The 16,615-nt window shown below is 44.8% G+C and overlaps 1 protein-coding gene across 17 annotated transcripts in view; it reads right to left on the bottom strand.

Annotated features, from left to right (window-relative positions):
- LOC147006671 (uncharacterized) overlaps positions 1-16,460 on the bottom strand; it is a 35,993-nt gene extending 19,533 nt beyond the window's left edge. For 6 of the 17 annotated variants that reach the window (XM_085868197.1, XM_085868199.1, XM_085868200.1 and 3 more), the window contains exons 1-4: positions 14,116-16,460; positions 13,811-13,930; positions 11,104-11,188; positions 1,720-5,351 (exon numbers count right to left, since the gene is read on the bottom strand). In XM_085868197.1, coding sequence (XP_085724323.1) covers positions 2,560-5,343 — 2,784 coding nt within the window. In that variant the 5' untranslated portion in view covers positions 5,344-5,351; positions 11,104-11,188; positions 13,811-13,930; positions 14,116-16,460 and the 3' untranslated portion in view covers positions 1,720-2,559. Of the gene's footprint in view, positions 1-1,719; positions 5,352-10,435; positions 11,189-13,810; positions 13,934-14,115 lie in introns of those variants that run through there. The other 11 variants (XM_085868208.1, XM_085868209.1, XM_085868210.1 and 8 more) reach the window with 8 other exon arrangements.
- Positions 16,461-16,615: the final 155 nt, after the last annotated feature.

The raw sequence follows: 16,615 nt of genomic DNA, 5'->3' as shown, positions 1-16,615 counted from the left end.
CACACCCCATGATCCAGTGAATCCTGCCTCCAAACAAACACGTGACCACGCCCATTCTGCCTTGAAATAAACACGTGACCACGCTCATCCAGCCTCCAAACAAACACGTAACCACGCTCATCCTGCCTCCAAATTAACAAGTGACCTCGATCAGGAATTATTGGTTGAGTTAATTGCTGTAAAGTTCGATGTCGAGGGTGGTTCGAGTTAAAGGAGCCAAGGGACACGTTCAGTTGAAGATTGTTGAATCTTCCTGAAAGAGAAAGTGATGGTTCAAGCGATTCGTTGTGGTTGTGGAACGATGCAAACCCAGAGCTGGGTACTTCAGGAACAGGAACGAGCAAAATGAGTCACAACATCCTCTCTCTGGATTAATGGCTTATTTTTATCGTGTCAAGATCTTTCCCACCACCACCGAAGATAGACGGAGGTTATGTTTTAACCTCTCTCTCTCTTCTCTCTCTCTCTCTCTCTCTCTCTCTCTCTCTCTCTCTCTCTCTCTCTCTCTCTCTCTCTCTCTCTTCTGTTTGTTGGTCTGTTTGTCTGTGAGCACGATATCTCAAAAGGTTGCAGACGGATTCGGACGAAGTTTGGTGGACAGGTTGGGTGTATGACAAAGACGAACTGAATAGATTTTTCTGAAGATCGGATCTGGATACAATAATTTTTTTAAATGGACAAGTCTGGAGGCGGCGATGGTTTAGGAGCAATGTACACAGTTAACCTTTTTCATTTTTTGACCTTCGAGGGGACGCCACGGGCAAACTCGCGGGAATCGGGAAAAACGTAAATGATGAAAGTTGAAGTACCTGAAGAGCACGACTTGCACAGCAACTTTCATTCGAAACAGTTGAAAACCCAAGGAGCTCGATGCCAAATTTATTGATTTTTTTGACATTTTCTAAGTTGGTGACCTTGACCTTGGGACGAAAATGAAAAATCCAACTCCGTAGGGCTATGCAGATGCCATTGGGCTAACCAAATCCCGAAACCTCTGCCAGATTCGACAAACCTCCTCGGAGAAGATGTGACTTGAAATCGGCTACCCCCTAAAAACACATGTTTTTTGGGCGTGGCTGCTCCCAAAATGGGCGCACAACGCCCATTCTCAGGAAAACACAACTAGATCATGATATAAACCTCCCACCGAAATTTTATCAGGATCGGATCAAAACCCACGGAGCTATGCTCGGGACAGATAGACAGACAGACAGAAAGACACACACCCATAACGAATATAGTGGTCACTTACTGACAAGTGAACCAATACTTCAGTCGACACCATTGAGAGACAGGGTCAAAAAGAACACAGTACATCCATCAGGACCACACTCTGAACAGAGAATCATAGGTGCCACAGCAGTCTCCTGGGCTATTGGGAACAATCCTGGAGGTGTCACAACTCTGACACAGGATACTGAAATGGCTCAATCATCCCAGCAAGCAGTGAAGCTGGTACTCATTTTACCACCTCACAAGGATGACAGGCCCCCTGGTATTAATTAAATGGACAAGAGGGATTTGAACTCAGGACCCTCGGATCCCAAACCCACCACCTTTACCATGAAGCCAACACAAAGCATCTAAAAACAATACTTGCACGATATTTCAGAAAGTTGTGGAGGATTCAGACAAAGAAAGGAGGTGGATGAGTTGAGGAGGTGATAAGAAAAGCCGAACCGATTAGATTTTGGTTCTTGTCATTTGGCTGAGATGTACCTGGTGGTGGAGGAGCAGTTTGATTGACCCTGCATGTTGTACACAAATCGAAGGCTTGCTGATGGATCTCCGGTCCAAATCGCAGGAGTCTCTGTTCGATATGCAGGGGTCTCTGTTCGATATGCAGATGTCTGTTCGATATTCATACATCTCGATTTCCTGGTATTTCCCTCCCATTTGCTGGAGTTTGACTGCCAGGTTTCTTTGTTCACCTCAGAGGAAGACTTGTTCGTGTTTTCGTTGGTTTTACTGTCTGTGGTGGTGATGTTGAATGTTGAGCTTGCGGGATTATCTACTCAGCCTGAGGATGTCTCCACTCAATGTTCGTGTTTCTGTTCGTGTTGTTCGCCGATGGGTTCAGTCCGTAGTACAAATTGCTGGTGTTTCAGGACATGTTGGATAACTGGGACTAGGTTTTCTTGAGATGCACTTCGGTTGTGGGGTCGTCTTGGTCAGTTTCCTGCTGACTCCATCACCTATCCTGAAGGACCAAGCATTGAAAAGAAGTGTCAGGTGAGTAAACAGTATAACCTCAAAAACAAACTTCTCATCTTGAGTAGAACTGTTTTCTGTTTCCTCTTGGTAAAAAACAAAGTTTTTGTATTCATTCTCACTTCCTCCACAACTCACTCACTCTTCCCCTCCCAACTCGTTGTCGATTTAGATTGCACCCCTTCTTATTATTATTTTCGTTCTCTTCCCCTATTTATATTATTTCTTTATTTATGACTTCCTGGGAAGACATTGGTGGTGGTTTCGGTGAGGGTGACTCTTTCGGTGATGAACTTGGAGAGGGTGATCCTTTTACGTCTGGTTGAGAGGGAAGAGAGCATTTGGGGTTTAAACCCAATGAGACACCGCGTCCTGATTCAAAGGTGACTCGGCACTCGGATCCTCCCTTGAAGAACAAGACCTCGCTGTGGTCCCAGCGCCTCCTTCGATGACTTCAAATTTTGTTTGCAACACGCAGATGTGTTGGATTGCTTGTTCAATTTGCAGGCATTTTTGTTCCATCTGCTTGAATGTCTGATCGATTTTCTCTTGTCTCTGTTCGTCTCTCCGTAGAGATTCATGAAAGATCATTTCACCTCCGAATTCAGGTAGCTGGTGTTTCAGAACAGGTAATGTAAGTAGGGAAGTGTTTGCCCGAGACGTACCTGGTGGAGGAGTTCCTGGATTGACCCCGTATTTTGTGTGCAACATTGAGGTTTTCTGTTGCATTGCCTGTTCAATTCGCCGGCGTTTTTCATCGGAGGACTTTGGTCTCTGTACGGTTTCCTTACATATCAGTTCCATTCTGCGTTGAGATTCCTGTTGTCCGTCTTCACGAGGGATTTTGGACACCTGGTGTTCCAGCACAGATGGTGTAAGTGGGGATTTATTTTCCTGAGATATACCTGGTGGAGGGGTACTTGGACTGACTTCATACACAGTTGACACGACGAAGGTTTTGTGTGGTTGAATTTCCTGCTCAATTTGCAGACATTTCTGTTTGATCTGCCTTTGTCTTTCGTCTTTCTGTAAATGTTGATGACGTCTCTCTTCATCTCGGAGTTTGGGCAGTTGCTCTTTCAGAACAGAAAGTTTATCTTTGCTTGTGTTTTGTTGAGATGGACCTGGTTGAGAAATACTTGGATTGACTCCATATTTTGTTTGCAAGATGAAGGTTTCGTGTTGGATTGCATGTTCAACTCCAAGGCATTTTTGTCTGACATGCACGTCTCTCTGTTTAATTTTCTCTTTTCTCTGTTCGTCTCTCTGTTCAAATTCATGACATCTCACGTCACCTTCGAGTTCGAACAGATGGTGTTTCAAAAGAGTTAGTGAAGGTGGTGATGTGTTTGCCTGATCCAAACCTGGTTTGGGAGAACTTGGATTGATCCCGTATTTTGTCCGCAAGTTTGAGGTTTTCTGTTGGATTGCCTGGTCAATTCGCCGGCGTTTTTCAATGGAGGACTGTGATCTCTGTTCGGTTTCCTTGCATATCTGTTCCATTCTGCTTTGAGATTCCTGTTGTCTCTCTTCATGAGGGAGTTTGGACTCCTGGTGTTCCAGTACAGATGGCATAAGTGGGGATTTATTCACCTGAGACGTACCTGGTGGAGCGGTACTTGGATTGACTTCATTTCCGGTTGGAAAGTCGAAGGTTTTGTCTTGAATTGCCTGTTCAATTTGCAGACATTTCTGTTGGATCTGTGTTTGTCTGTTTTTGTCTTTCTGTAAATCTTCCTGACGTTTCACTTCATCTTGGAGTTTACACAGTTGATCTTGCAGAACAGAAAGTTTCACTTGGTTTGTGTTTTGCTGAGATGGACCTGGTTGAGAAATTCTTGGATTAACTCCGTATTTTGTTTGCAAGGTTAAGGTTACATTTTGAATTGCATGTTCAACTACAAGGCATTTTCTTTCGATCTTCGTTTGTCTCTTTTTGTCTTTCTGTAAATCTTGTTGACGTCTCTCTTCCTCGAGGAGTTTGCACAGTTTACCTTGAAGAGCAGAAAGTTTAAGTTGGCTTGTGTTTTGCTGAGACGGACCTGGTAGAGGAATACTTGGATTGACTCCATATTTTGTTTGCAAGCTTAAGGTTACATTTTGGATTTCTTGTTCAACTCCACAGCATTGTTTTTCGATCTCCCTTTGTTTCTTTTTGTCTTTCTGTAAATGTTTCTGATATCTCTCTTTATCTTTCAGTTTGCGCAGTTGATTTTGCAGAGCAAAAAGTTGAACTTGGCTTGTGTTTTGTTGAGACGGACCTGGTTGAGGAACACTTGGATTGACTCCATATTTTGTTTGCAAGGTGTTGGTGACCTCTTGGATTGCATGTTCAACTCCACGGCATTTTTTTTCGATAAGCTTGTCATTCTGATTGATTTTCTCTTTTGTCAGTTCATCTCTCTGTAGAAGTTCATGATGTCTCTTTTGTCCTTCGTGTTTGGACAGCTGTTGTTTCAAAGCAGTTACTGTAAGTGGGGATGTGTTTGCCTGAGACGGACCTGGTAGAGTACTTGGATTGACTCCATATCGTGTAGACAAGAATGAGGAGTCTTGTTGCATTACCTGTTCAATTCGCCGGCGAATTTCATCGGACCTCTGTCGTCTCTGTTCGGTTTCCTTGCTTATCTCTTCCACTCTGTGCTGAGATTCCAGTTGTCTCTCTTCACCTCGGAGTTTGGATTGCTGGTCATTCAGCGCATGTGGTGTTCCTGGCGATTTTTGTGGCTGAGAAGCACCTGGTAGAGAAAGAGTTGTTGCAAAGTCTGAGGCTTTTTGAGAGATTGCCTGTTCAACTTGCAGGTGTTTTTGTCCGGTTCCCTGATATCTCTGTTTGATTTCTCTGTGTTTCTGTTCCCTTTGTTGGAGTTTGACTTCCTGGTTTTTTTGTTCAGATTCATCGTGTTTCCGTTTGATTTTCTGGCTGTGATGTTGAGATTGTGAGAGTATCCGTTCAGCTTGTGGATGTTTCCCCTCAATTTGTTCGCGTTTTTGTTCGTGTTGTTCGCCTATCGGTTCAGTCCGTAGTCCAGATTGCTGGTGTTTCAGAACATGTTGGATAACTGAGACTTGGTTTTGTTGAGATGAACTCGGGTTGCAGGGTAATCTTGGACCGATTCCTGCTGGCTCCATCACCTACCCTGAAGGACCAAGCAATTAAAGGAATCCAAGTGTCAGGTGAGTAAACAGAAAAACATCAAAAACAAATTTCTCATCCAGATAAGAACTGTTTTCTGTTTCCTCTTGTTTAAAAAAGGTAGTAAGAGGGTCATAAAGGGATAAAAAGGTATTCTGCCAACCCACCGAAAACCACGAAAAACAGAAAGGAAGGGAAATGATAAATTAGACAAAAATATTGTTGCGGTTCCAAGAACCGCATCCCTCCAACGCGATGGCATCAACCATACAGTGGTCCCCCAGAGAGTTATTTCATTAATACACGTACAGATCGTCCGTTCCCTCTTGTCTCATGGGACAAACAGGGCAAAGTGCGTTGTGTGGATCTCATCGATTGGGCTGATTATATCTCGAACTTTATTCCTTCCCTGTTTCTCTATTCCTGAGGTTAAACCAAGCCACGACCGCCTGTAAAATCCACAGCCACATCTTTCACTGCAAGAATGCGTCTTCACAAAAGTCAGCACAAGCACCGATACCCGTGCCGTGCCCGGGGTGGAGAAAAACAGATCACCACTACCACTTGACAGCACGGAACGTGTGCAGCACAGCGACAACCCCCACCTACTGTTCCGGAGACCAGAAGCATAACCAACACGATGGCGCCGCTACAGGAATGCCGCACCCGGAGGGGTGGGGGGTGGGGGGGATATTGGAACAACACACCAAATGCCAACGACTTACAGTTCGCACGCGGCGCACTCTTTTCAACCCATTTCTGAGTCTAATAATGAAATCTATCTTCATCTCCATTTAATACTGATATCTAGCTCGTCCAAGTCTACATATAATAATTATATAAAATCTTTTTCAAACCCAAACTGTCCTTGGACTCCAACTGACACAATCGGTCAACTTCCCGACCCGGGTCTCAACCGACTGTACTCCATCTCTTCTGGATCTGATTTTGACCAATTTCCCTGAAAATATCTGCTGTTCTTCCTCCGCTCCAATCGGTTCATCTGACCACATGGTTGTCAAACAAGACATCTCTCTGGCTGTGATTAGACAACCAGCTCACCGCCGTTGAGTCTGGCATTTCACTCAAGCCGACTGGCAGGGACTTCAAGCAGCCATCAAACTTTGAATCTGGTCTCCCATCGCTACTTCCTCTGACAACAACTCATCCTGGGAATTATTTCAAAGAAACTTGCTCTCTCTCATGCACAGATTTATCCCCTCTCGTCTTCAGTTGTCCTACCCTTCCTCGTGCCCATGGTACACTGAAGCATGTGGCGAGGTAGTTGTCCTGAAACAACATGCCCTCACCTCATGGAAGGCAAATCCAACTGAATGTAATCTCTGTTCCTTCCATAAAGCTCGGAACAAGTGTGTGTACCCTCAGGAGAGCCAGAAAACAACATCTTTCTCATCTCAAGTCTGAATTCTCAAATCTGTCTTCCAAATCCTGGTGGTGTCTGGGAAAGTCTGTTTCTGGTGTATGTTCCCCCTCCATCCCCTCCCTTCCCTCAAATGGCCACACTGCTGAGATTGCACGTGAAAAGGCTGAATTCCTCAACTCCATGTTTGCATCGAAATCTTGTGTCTGAAACCCATCGCTTTCTGTACCCACCTTACCCAGTTGCATCCAACTGTCCCTGGACTCTGTGTCCTTTTCTCCTGACAAGGTGGAGAGCTTGCTGTCAAAACCTCGACTCAGATTCTGTAACCGGTCCAGGCGGTATCAGCTCGCGTGTCCTAAAAACCTGCTCCTCTGCTCTTGCTCACCCTCTCTCTGTTCTGTTCATCCTCTCATTTGCTCAAGGTCATCTGCCATCTGCGTGGAAATCAGCAAATATTACCACCCTGCATAAAAAGGTGCAAAAACAGATCCCTGCAACAACAGACCAATCAGCCTTATCCCAATCATCAGCAAGGTTATGGAATCCATCATCGCTTCAGACATTAAATTCTTCCTTTACTCCAATGGCCTGATTTCCGATCATCAATTTGGATTCAGACCAGGTCACTCTTCCTTGGACTTGCTGCTCCTGCTTTCCCAACAATGGATGGAGGTCCTCAATGTCAGACAAGAAATCAGAGCCACCTCCCGAAACATATCACGTCCTTTCGACACAGTCTGGCACTCTGCCCTGCTCACCCAACTCTCTTCCGATGGTATCCAAGGCCATCTCCACACAAGGCTCACAGACTTCCTCTTCTGTCGCAGCCAACATGTGACCCTTCATGGATTTCTCTCATCCTCTCTTCTTGTCCATGCTGGGATTCCTCAAGGCAGCGTTCTGGGCTCTGTTCATTTTATGGTTTTCATCAATGATCTCTCTGACTCTCTGGAAAATTCTCTTTATCTCTTTGTTGATGACTTCACCCTCTACAGTACCATCTGTTATCCCTCAGATCGGCAAGCGGCAGCCAGTTCACTGTCTGCTCATCTGGATAAAATCACAAGCTCGTCCAACACGTGATATATGTCTTTCAATCCTGACAAATCTCACGATGTCTCTCCGAAAGGACAGTCTGGAACCCCCCCCCCCCTCCCATCCTCTTGAAGAAGTGCTCTCATTCAAGCATCTGGGTCTCACCATCTGCCATGACCTTTCCTGGGGAAGCCACTTTTCGAAGCTGGCCTCCAAAGCAAGTTGCAGACTGGGAATCCTCCGTCATGCAAAGTCCTTCCTCGGCCCACCTGAGCTCCTGCCGACACACAAAGCTTTCATCTGCAGCCTGATGGAGGATTGCTGTCCATTCTGGGCTGGTACTCCCGCCTCTCACCTTTCTCGGTTTCACGCTGTGGAAACCAAGGCATTCCAGATCATTGGAATCTCCCGCGATGAGGCCGAGTCTTTGGGCTTTGGGTCTCTCACTCTCTCACTGCAGACAGGTCGATGGTCTTTCTGTCTTCTGTCATCTCCTCTCAGTCCTCGTCCTCCTGCTCTGTCTGAGATGTGTCCCCCCCCCATATTTCTGCAAGGTGCTCAAGGTCCTCAACCATCTCTCAGACATGCATTTACCAATCTTGTTCAAACTTGTCGTACTGATAAGGAATGATGGCTTACATATGAATGTCACTTTTTTTCGATATCAGATCCAAGATGGTTGACTGGCAAACCATTTCTGGGACACGTACAGTCCGATTCTGTTCAAACTTGGCACAAGCACAGTACATGATGGTACACGCACGTGCATCTCAATTTATTTTGCAATCTGATCAAAGATGGCCAACTGGCGGCCATGTTAGTTATAAATAATCTTAGTTGTTTGTTATTGTCTACAGTTATATAATTTCTTTCAGAGATAAATAAATATTAGTGAATGTTACATTGTTTGATTATGCAAAAAATATCCGAACATTGAATCCATTCTGTATGAAATTTGCATTCCCAAAGGAAAACATCACACGTGTCACGTGACCAACAATCTTCCACAATATGACGAAGTAACGCACATCATTAATATTCATGACCGAATCACCCAATTGTACGCAATCTTCCATGTCACATGACCACTCAAGTCAGTTGGGCAGAAATCAAAATCTTGTGAACACGAGTTGTCCCTTTAACTCCGGACAGCGAAAACCATGGAGGCGATAACATTGTATGTCTTTTTCTCCTTCTTCAGGGAAGATTTAGTTTGGGGATGTTGATGAGAAGAAGGAATAGGGAAATGAGTAACTGAACACTGAGATAAGAGTTTGGGTTATTTTCCTGATGTTGTTGTTGTTGGTTGTTGGGTTGTTTTTTTCTGAGTGCAGATGGAGAGATATGTTGTTTGTACTTTTGAGGGAGGATGAAAAATGGATTGAGCTGAGGGATCAAAAGGAACAACACCTGGGATAAAAGGAGTGAAAACGAGGCAACAAACAAAGGGAAATCACACTCCAACTATCACCAGTAGGCACGACTTCACTTGGGACACAAGTTAAACGATTCAACACAGCAGGATATGGTTTGGGACAGAAAAAATGATGAAAAACAGATTGACGAAAAACAAAAAGAGAAAAACAGGAATAACTAGAAGGGGAGCACTCGGTAGAGTGCAAAACCTCCGACGTCAATAACTGCTGGGTCACTGAAGTGAACCCGATATCCTATTCATTGTAGGTCAAAACGGACCAGACTCTACTGAACCACGATTGAATAAACTAAACTACATCGACGCACATGTAGAAATGTCAAAAAAGTAAAATCGAAATCTTTTTTGAAAAAAAATGCAAAAATTTTTTTTTTTCCTCTAACAATTTTTTTTTGGGGGGGGGGGGGGTTGGAAATCACTTAAAACATGTAGAAATGCAAAAAAAAAAAAATCAAACATTTTTCAAATAAAATCGAAATTTTTTTGAAAAAAAGGTGCATAATTTTGTTTTTGTTTTTCTCTGACAATTTTTTTGGGGGGGTTGGAAATCACTTAAAACATGTAGAAATGGAAAAAAAAAACATCAAATATTTTTCAAATAAAATCGAAATTTTTTTGAAAAAAAGGTGCATAATTTTGTTTTTGTTTTTCTCCAACAATTTTTTTTTGGTTGGAAATCACTTAAAACATGTGGAAATGCAAAAACAAAAATTCAAATACTTTTTCAAAATGGCAGCCATAGCATCCGTATTGGACTTTGGACCAAGTCAAAAATCTAATTCCATGATCCTTGGACCATATCTAATCCTCCCCTGCCCCCACCAAGTTTTGTCGAAATCCGTCCAGGAGTTTTTCCATAATACTGTTCACAAACAAACAAACAAACAAACAGACAGGGGTGAAAACAGTAACCTCCGTCCATCTTAGATGGCGGAGGTTAACTGGAGGGGGAGCACTCGGGAGAGTGCAAAACCTCCGCCGCCAATACTGCTGGGTCACTCAAGTGAACCTTATATCTTATTCATGAAATATGATGTCAACAGTGCTGACGAGTTATAGTTCTTTTCCCCATTTTTTTTTTTGGGGGGGGGGGTTGGAAATCACTTAAAACATGGAGAAATGCAAAAAAAAAAAAAATTTCTCTATTTTGGGGAGGGGGACCAAGTCCAAGATCTTAAATGGCATGATACTTGGACCATACCTAACCCCCCCCCTCCCCACAGAGTTTCGTCGAAATCCGTCGAGGAGTTTTTCAGTAATACTGTTCACAAACAAACAAACAAACAGAAAGGGGTGAAAACAGTAATCTCCGATTTTCGATGGCGGAGGTTAACTAGAACGGAACTCGGAACAGCATATACCTCCCCAACGCAATGCCTGATCCATGACAACATATCGGACCAATTACATTTAAAAAATATCATGTCATCAGTGCTGTATCGATTTTGATCCTGTCTCTCATTGGTCAAGAATCACGTGAAAAATTAAATAATTCTCCTATCCAGATCCAGATCTTCACCAATATCGAATCAATTCGTCGTCGCCACACACCCAAACGGTCCACAACTTTCATCCACACGAACACACCAAGTTTCATCCGAATCCGTCCACAACTTTTTGAGATATCGTGCTTTTGTGGCTTACCCGGGGTCGGGGGCGAAGACCACGAGGGTTGAACTACCTCGGGTTCCCACCAGACTCTCCGGAATCGCAGGCCGTCGCACACGAATACCTTCGTGACGTGGCGGGTCGTTAATTGACCGTGAACACCAATAACTCGACCACATGACTCAGTGACTTAGAGTTCTCCATCTATTAAATACCGTTTACCAAAAGCTCACGTGATCTAAAAACCGGGGAACACGCCCTCGGTACGCACTTGGTCAAACCGGATTACCTTACCAGATCAGGTGCAGCCGAGCGTAACTGCCAAGCACGTACCGGCAAGGAATCAGATGGTCACGGCTAAACTAGGGTGCGGACCATTCTGGAACAATGGAAGAAAACAAGAAAACGACCTGGGTACATTTCTACACAACACATTGATTTACAATCAAGCGAGGAAACGTATGTGGCACATTGAATGAGTGTATTTTTATGTACAGCAGGGGATAGCAAGGAATTTGTGGGGTGCGACAAAAGGTAAATTACAAAAGAAGACAGAGCAGGATTATCCCGATGATCTTCTACAATCTTACTTACTCGAGAACAGGTGCAATCACACAACCACACACACCTGAGGAAAGTTGGAGAGCCAAGAAAGAAAGAAAAAGGTTAGGATGAGCACCCTCGAAATACCTGGTGCGGTCGACTGACAAACGTGGCCAAGGACGCTTTGGGAGTGGTAGTGGGAAAGATACCGGTATCTACAGTGTTGGAGTGAGGAGGTGCTATGTAGGCGACGTGAGGGGTGCAGTGTCGTGCAAGAGGAAAATGGATTGCGAGTCAGTAACGTTGTTGTGCGTCCACAGAAGACGGGATAGAGGGTCTGTAGGTCGTGTAAAGGTCTGTAAGGGTAGCGTGTACCTCTGTGGGATGCTCCGCCTGAGCATTCCCACCTCGTAATATGGGGCGTTATCTCCTGCCGATATATTCGCCGGGGCCCGTGGCAACGTCGTGGCTCCACACTGGTCTGTCTGGCTGCGCGAGGCTGGCAGGATGTCGACAGCACGGAAGGGAGTCTCGAAAGATGGCATTCGCCTTGGATCAGGTCCTTGCAGAAGAAGAAGCGCACTGTGGACCGCAATCACACACAAATAATGTTCTGAAGAAGAGGGAGGAGGCTCTAACGGCTCCGTGCTACACCTTTTATAAGCCTCAAGCAAAGGGTGCGGCGAGGACTGGAAAGCGACGTGCTGTGGCCCAAATTCTGCTCCTCTATTGGGTCACAGCAGCCCGAGCCACGCCCTGCCAGGCTCCGGGACCGAAAACTGTCTCAGATGCCTCTCACGTTCAGCACAGCTCAGACCTCCTTAATTAACATGGGGCATGCTCCCAGAGCCGGCCTTCTGGCCTTGAACGTGCACCGACTGCAGTCTGAATGTCGGAATGGCAGCGGACTTTCTCCGCCACCCACAGGCTTCTTCATGAGCCAAAATGCACACCTGCGACCCGAACCAAACTCTCGGATCGCCCTTCTTGCTACCCCTCCTCGTTGCCCCTGGTCTTGTCGTGGTCAGACAACTGGATGAGGGCTGCATTAATTCCGGACGCTCACCTGGGACGTTCCTCGTGAGATGCGGTGGAGTTATTAGCGTCCGTTGCGTGGTCGAGCATCGCGCGGGGCCGAGGACAATCCGATGCCGCGCGGTGATCCTCAAAATAGAGTTGTGAAATGCAGCAATGCAGAGCTACGAGGGGATGCGGGAATATTTTTCCCGTGTGTGGTAGGCGTTTGTCGTCAAAGTGGTGAGATTTGGTTCGTGAGGTGCAGAGAAAGCTGAGGTGCCGGTTGGGAATTGGCGGGCAGATTTGAATGAAATAATGGCGCATAAATCCCGGGGCAAGTTGTTTAGTGTGCAGGGGGATGTGGATGATCCGAGCCACGGGAGGCATCGTGGTGTGGTTATAAACAATTTCCCATTGAAGGCGTGTGTGCTTGCATGCTTGTTATGTACTGTGGAAAAAAGGACAGGGTTAGAGTAGGGATCAGAGTTGGAATCAGAGATATTCATTCGACTTAACTTCGAGACCCACGCAACACACTTCATCCCATTAACTCACGAGACATGAGGGGAGGACTAACTACACAAATACTAATGAAATAATTGCCTGGGGATCACTGCATGTTGGGTGCCATTGCCTTCGAGGCATGAGCTTTTGCAGAACCACAACACTAAATATTAGTTTCACCATATTTCTCAATGGTGAAGAATCACTGAAAAAAATTGTTGAATCCCGATCCAGATTTTCACCAAAATTGAATCAATTCCTCCTTTCGAATTCACACACCCAACCTGTCCACCAAGTTTCATCCGAATCCGTCCAGAATGTTCTGAGATATCGTGTTATAAATTAGTTTAACCCGATCTCTCTGGAGGTCAGAATCTGCCAATGTAAAACACAGTGTGTATTTGTCTGACCCCCTTCCGAAGGACCATTTTAGAAGGGATTTAAAGGACAATTTTTTTCACACAACTGTGTGCTCTCTCACGTCTATTTTTCAGGACAAACAAAACTTGAAAAACATTTTTCATAAAAGAGGAATTACGTCTCTTCTTTTGGAATTGGAGACAATGACCTGCAAACGGGCTTCGTGGGCGAAGTGCAGAAACTTTAAAATAAATAAAAAATACAACGCACAAGTGGGTGAAACTCACTGCACGTAATGTGTAAACACACACAGTGTAAAACGAGTGCTCATCTACATGAGCAGAGGGTCTTACAAAAAACGAAGATAGAAGTACACCTGACGCTAGGCCGAGGTTTCAGATTCTGGCATGCTGAAGAGGCTGTAAGGTCAAAACGAAACATCCCAGAAGATTTAAAAATAAAAAATCCGATCACATTTGTTCGTGTAGTGTTTTGAAATAACGTGAAGTGTGTTAAAATAAATTGAAACATAATGTCTTCCAGTCTCCTTGAACATTTCGATTAAAATAATTCCAACCTGATATTTTTGACGGGTGTTTATCCTCTTGCCGATCCGTTGTCCGTGTGCACCGAACCCCAAACCAGAAGATGAACACTCGTGGAGACGAGTTGCAACTTCTGCTTCGTTGTCGTGGATCTACTTACAAACAAACAGGAGACAGTTAATTACACAGGATACCTCGTAACGACCACTGCTGCAAAGTTGTGGAGCTAAGTGTACGTGAGTCAGCAACATCACCCAAACTTAAACCGAATAAGGGAAATTTTGATCGTGTGAATCAAATGCTTGAGGAGATCCAATGGGTGGATCATCTTGCTTACGTGAGCTGTCGTGAATCTTGGAGCTTTTTCAGGCAGCATTTCAAACAGAGTGTGGAAGGATGCATTCCAAATCCCGTAGCCTCGTCTCAGAAGGGTATCTGGAGAAACCCTGACATCTCCAGGGAAGCCGTGGCACAGTGACGCAAAAAGGTACAAAGCATGCAGAAGGTACACAACTACTGACGGTGTGTTACACTTTGAAAGATACACCGAGGAAGGAAACAAATCACGGCGCCTGACTCGACAAAACTGCCAAGAGGACGAATCAAGCTCAGCTCGGAATCCGAGTTCAAATCGCAATGGTGCAGACCCCTCTGGAAAGTTATCTGGAACAGATGGTGAGAAAGCAGACATATTGAATGGCTTCTTCAGCAGTGCATTCACTGATGAGGACCTGTGCAATGTACCCATAATGGAGCAGCACTTTCAAGGCCCTGAGTTGGGTGCCGCCCCAAACATCACAGAGACAGTTAGAAAAAAGCTTCTGGCCGAAAGAGCTCAAAGTTTGCAGGACGGACTGTATTCATCGAAGATGTTTGAAATAGAGAGAGGTCATGTCATTGCAGAACCTCCACTGATGATCTCCCAAAGTCTCTCGATGAAGAGGTCCTTCCACAGGATTGGAAAATGGCGACTCTGTATCACCACACATTCATAAGACAGGAAGTAAGCTCCTGAGAACTACTGCCCTGGAAGTTTGACATCAATGGTTGGTAAAGTGCTGACGGGGGGGATATAATCAGAGATGGCAGAACAACACACGTGATGACCCACAACCTCTTCACAGATGGTCAGCATGGTTTTAGGTGGAGAAGATCGTGCATGTCACAAGTGTCACATGTTTACGAGGGACATGCAGTGGATATTTTCTGTTTAGACTTAGCGTTTAGACTTAGCTTAGCATTTGATGCTGTTTCCACACAAGACACTGTTGATGGAGATTGCATCACTTGGTATCGGAGGACAACTCCTTCCTCGGATTGGAGCATTCCTTACAAGAAGGCAAAGAGCTCAAGCTGGAGTCCTATAAAAGTTGGTCTTCCAAGGAGTCGTGTACTCGGACCGCTTTTGTTTCTCATCTCTATTAACGATCACCCACAAATGATCAAGAACTTTGTGTACATTTTTGCTGATGACACGAAAATGATGGGTCCAGTTAACAATCAGGATCAAGCAGACACGCTTCAAGGTGATTTAAACAAGACGCAGGAATGGTCCACCACCTGGAAACTGCCTTTCAATGAAACCAAACACAAGGTCCTGCATGTTGGAAGGTAAAACAGTAAGAGTGGGTACCACACGAGTGACGTCACTATTCAGGATGTCCAAAGAGAGAAAAACCTTGGTGTTGTGATTGATGACGGACTTAACTTTCATCAGGATATCTCAAAATCCATACTCAAGGATAATCAGACGCTCAGGATCAAGAAAAGGACATTCTCACACTGCACGGACACTCGGTAGAGCGCACACCTCCGCTAGGCTGAATAGTTCACCTTTTATATCACACAGGTAGGACGTACCTGGATCTGGATCTGAACCAAAATTGGATCAATTTGTCCTCATCACACACACAACGTGTCCACGACATTTTATTTGAATCCGTTCACAACGTTTTGAGATATCCTGTTCATACACAACCAGACAGGGGTGAAAACATCACCTGTAACACAGGCTCGATGGGCCAAATGTCCTCTTCCTTCATAAGTCTCTTCCAATCCTTGTGTCCCGCCGTCATCACTCTTTTTATTTACACTCACACAAGGATGCACACAATGAACTTACACTGGACCTTGAATTAATTAGGCCCGATTTCTCGGATTCCCGCCAAAACGCAGACTGACCCGATCATTGCCGCTTCGACTGAAAACTCTTCTGCACTTGTCATGTCTCCACCGTTCAATACTTCAAACATCGACATCACATCCGTCAGTATGAATCACTCAACGGTTTTTAAACATGAAGTTTAAACCGACGAACTCACTCGATCCATCAACGGCAGGTGGAGAAACCGTTGTGTCCTCGATTCAAACGAGGCGATCAGTGCGCATGCGCGACCCACGTGATTCTTCTTCTTGTTAAAACTTGATAATCATAGAGTTTTCGTCGTCTTTTCATCTCGTGTTTCCTTGAGGCCGACCCTTCTCCCCGTTTGTGTTCGTAATCGTGTTTATTGTATTTTCTCCTTGTTAACATCAGTTTATATTTTCTCATTTCTCCCTTCGATCCCCCTGAACTTCACCCTCTGTTTCATCGAACAAAAAACAAATCCAACAAAAACAATCCTTTCCCTCACATTATTCCCGACGTCGCCACGTCACTTCCTGTACCGACTCTTCTTCTTCCTGCCGATCTTCCATCCACTTTTGCCGACCCACATTCGCGATTTTTCTTCAACCTTCCATTACCTCATATTATTTTTTTTGTTCCTTTAACCTGTCACGTGACACCTCCCGAAACCACGTGTTTCCCTTCATTACTCTTCTTCTTCAAATTTTTC

This window comes from Eptatretus burgeri, unplaced genomic scaffold, assembly GCF_056783735.1.
Source record: "Eptatretus burgeri isolate ZD-2024b unplaced genomic scaffold, Ebu_testis_v1 Ebu_testis_scaffold_3157, whole genome shotgun sequence".
NCBI lineage: Eukaryota > Metazoa > Chordata > Myxini > Myxiniformes > Myxinidae > Eptatretus > Eptatretus burgeri.
This window is presented reverse-complemented; position numbering and strand designations above follow the sequence as displayed.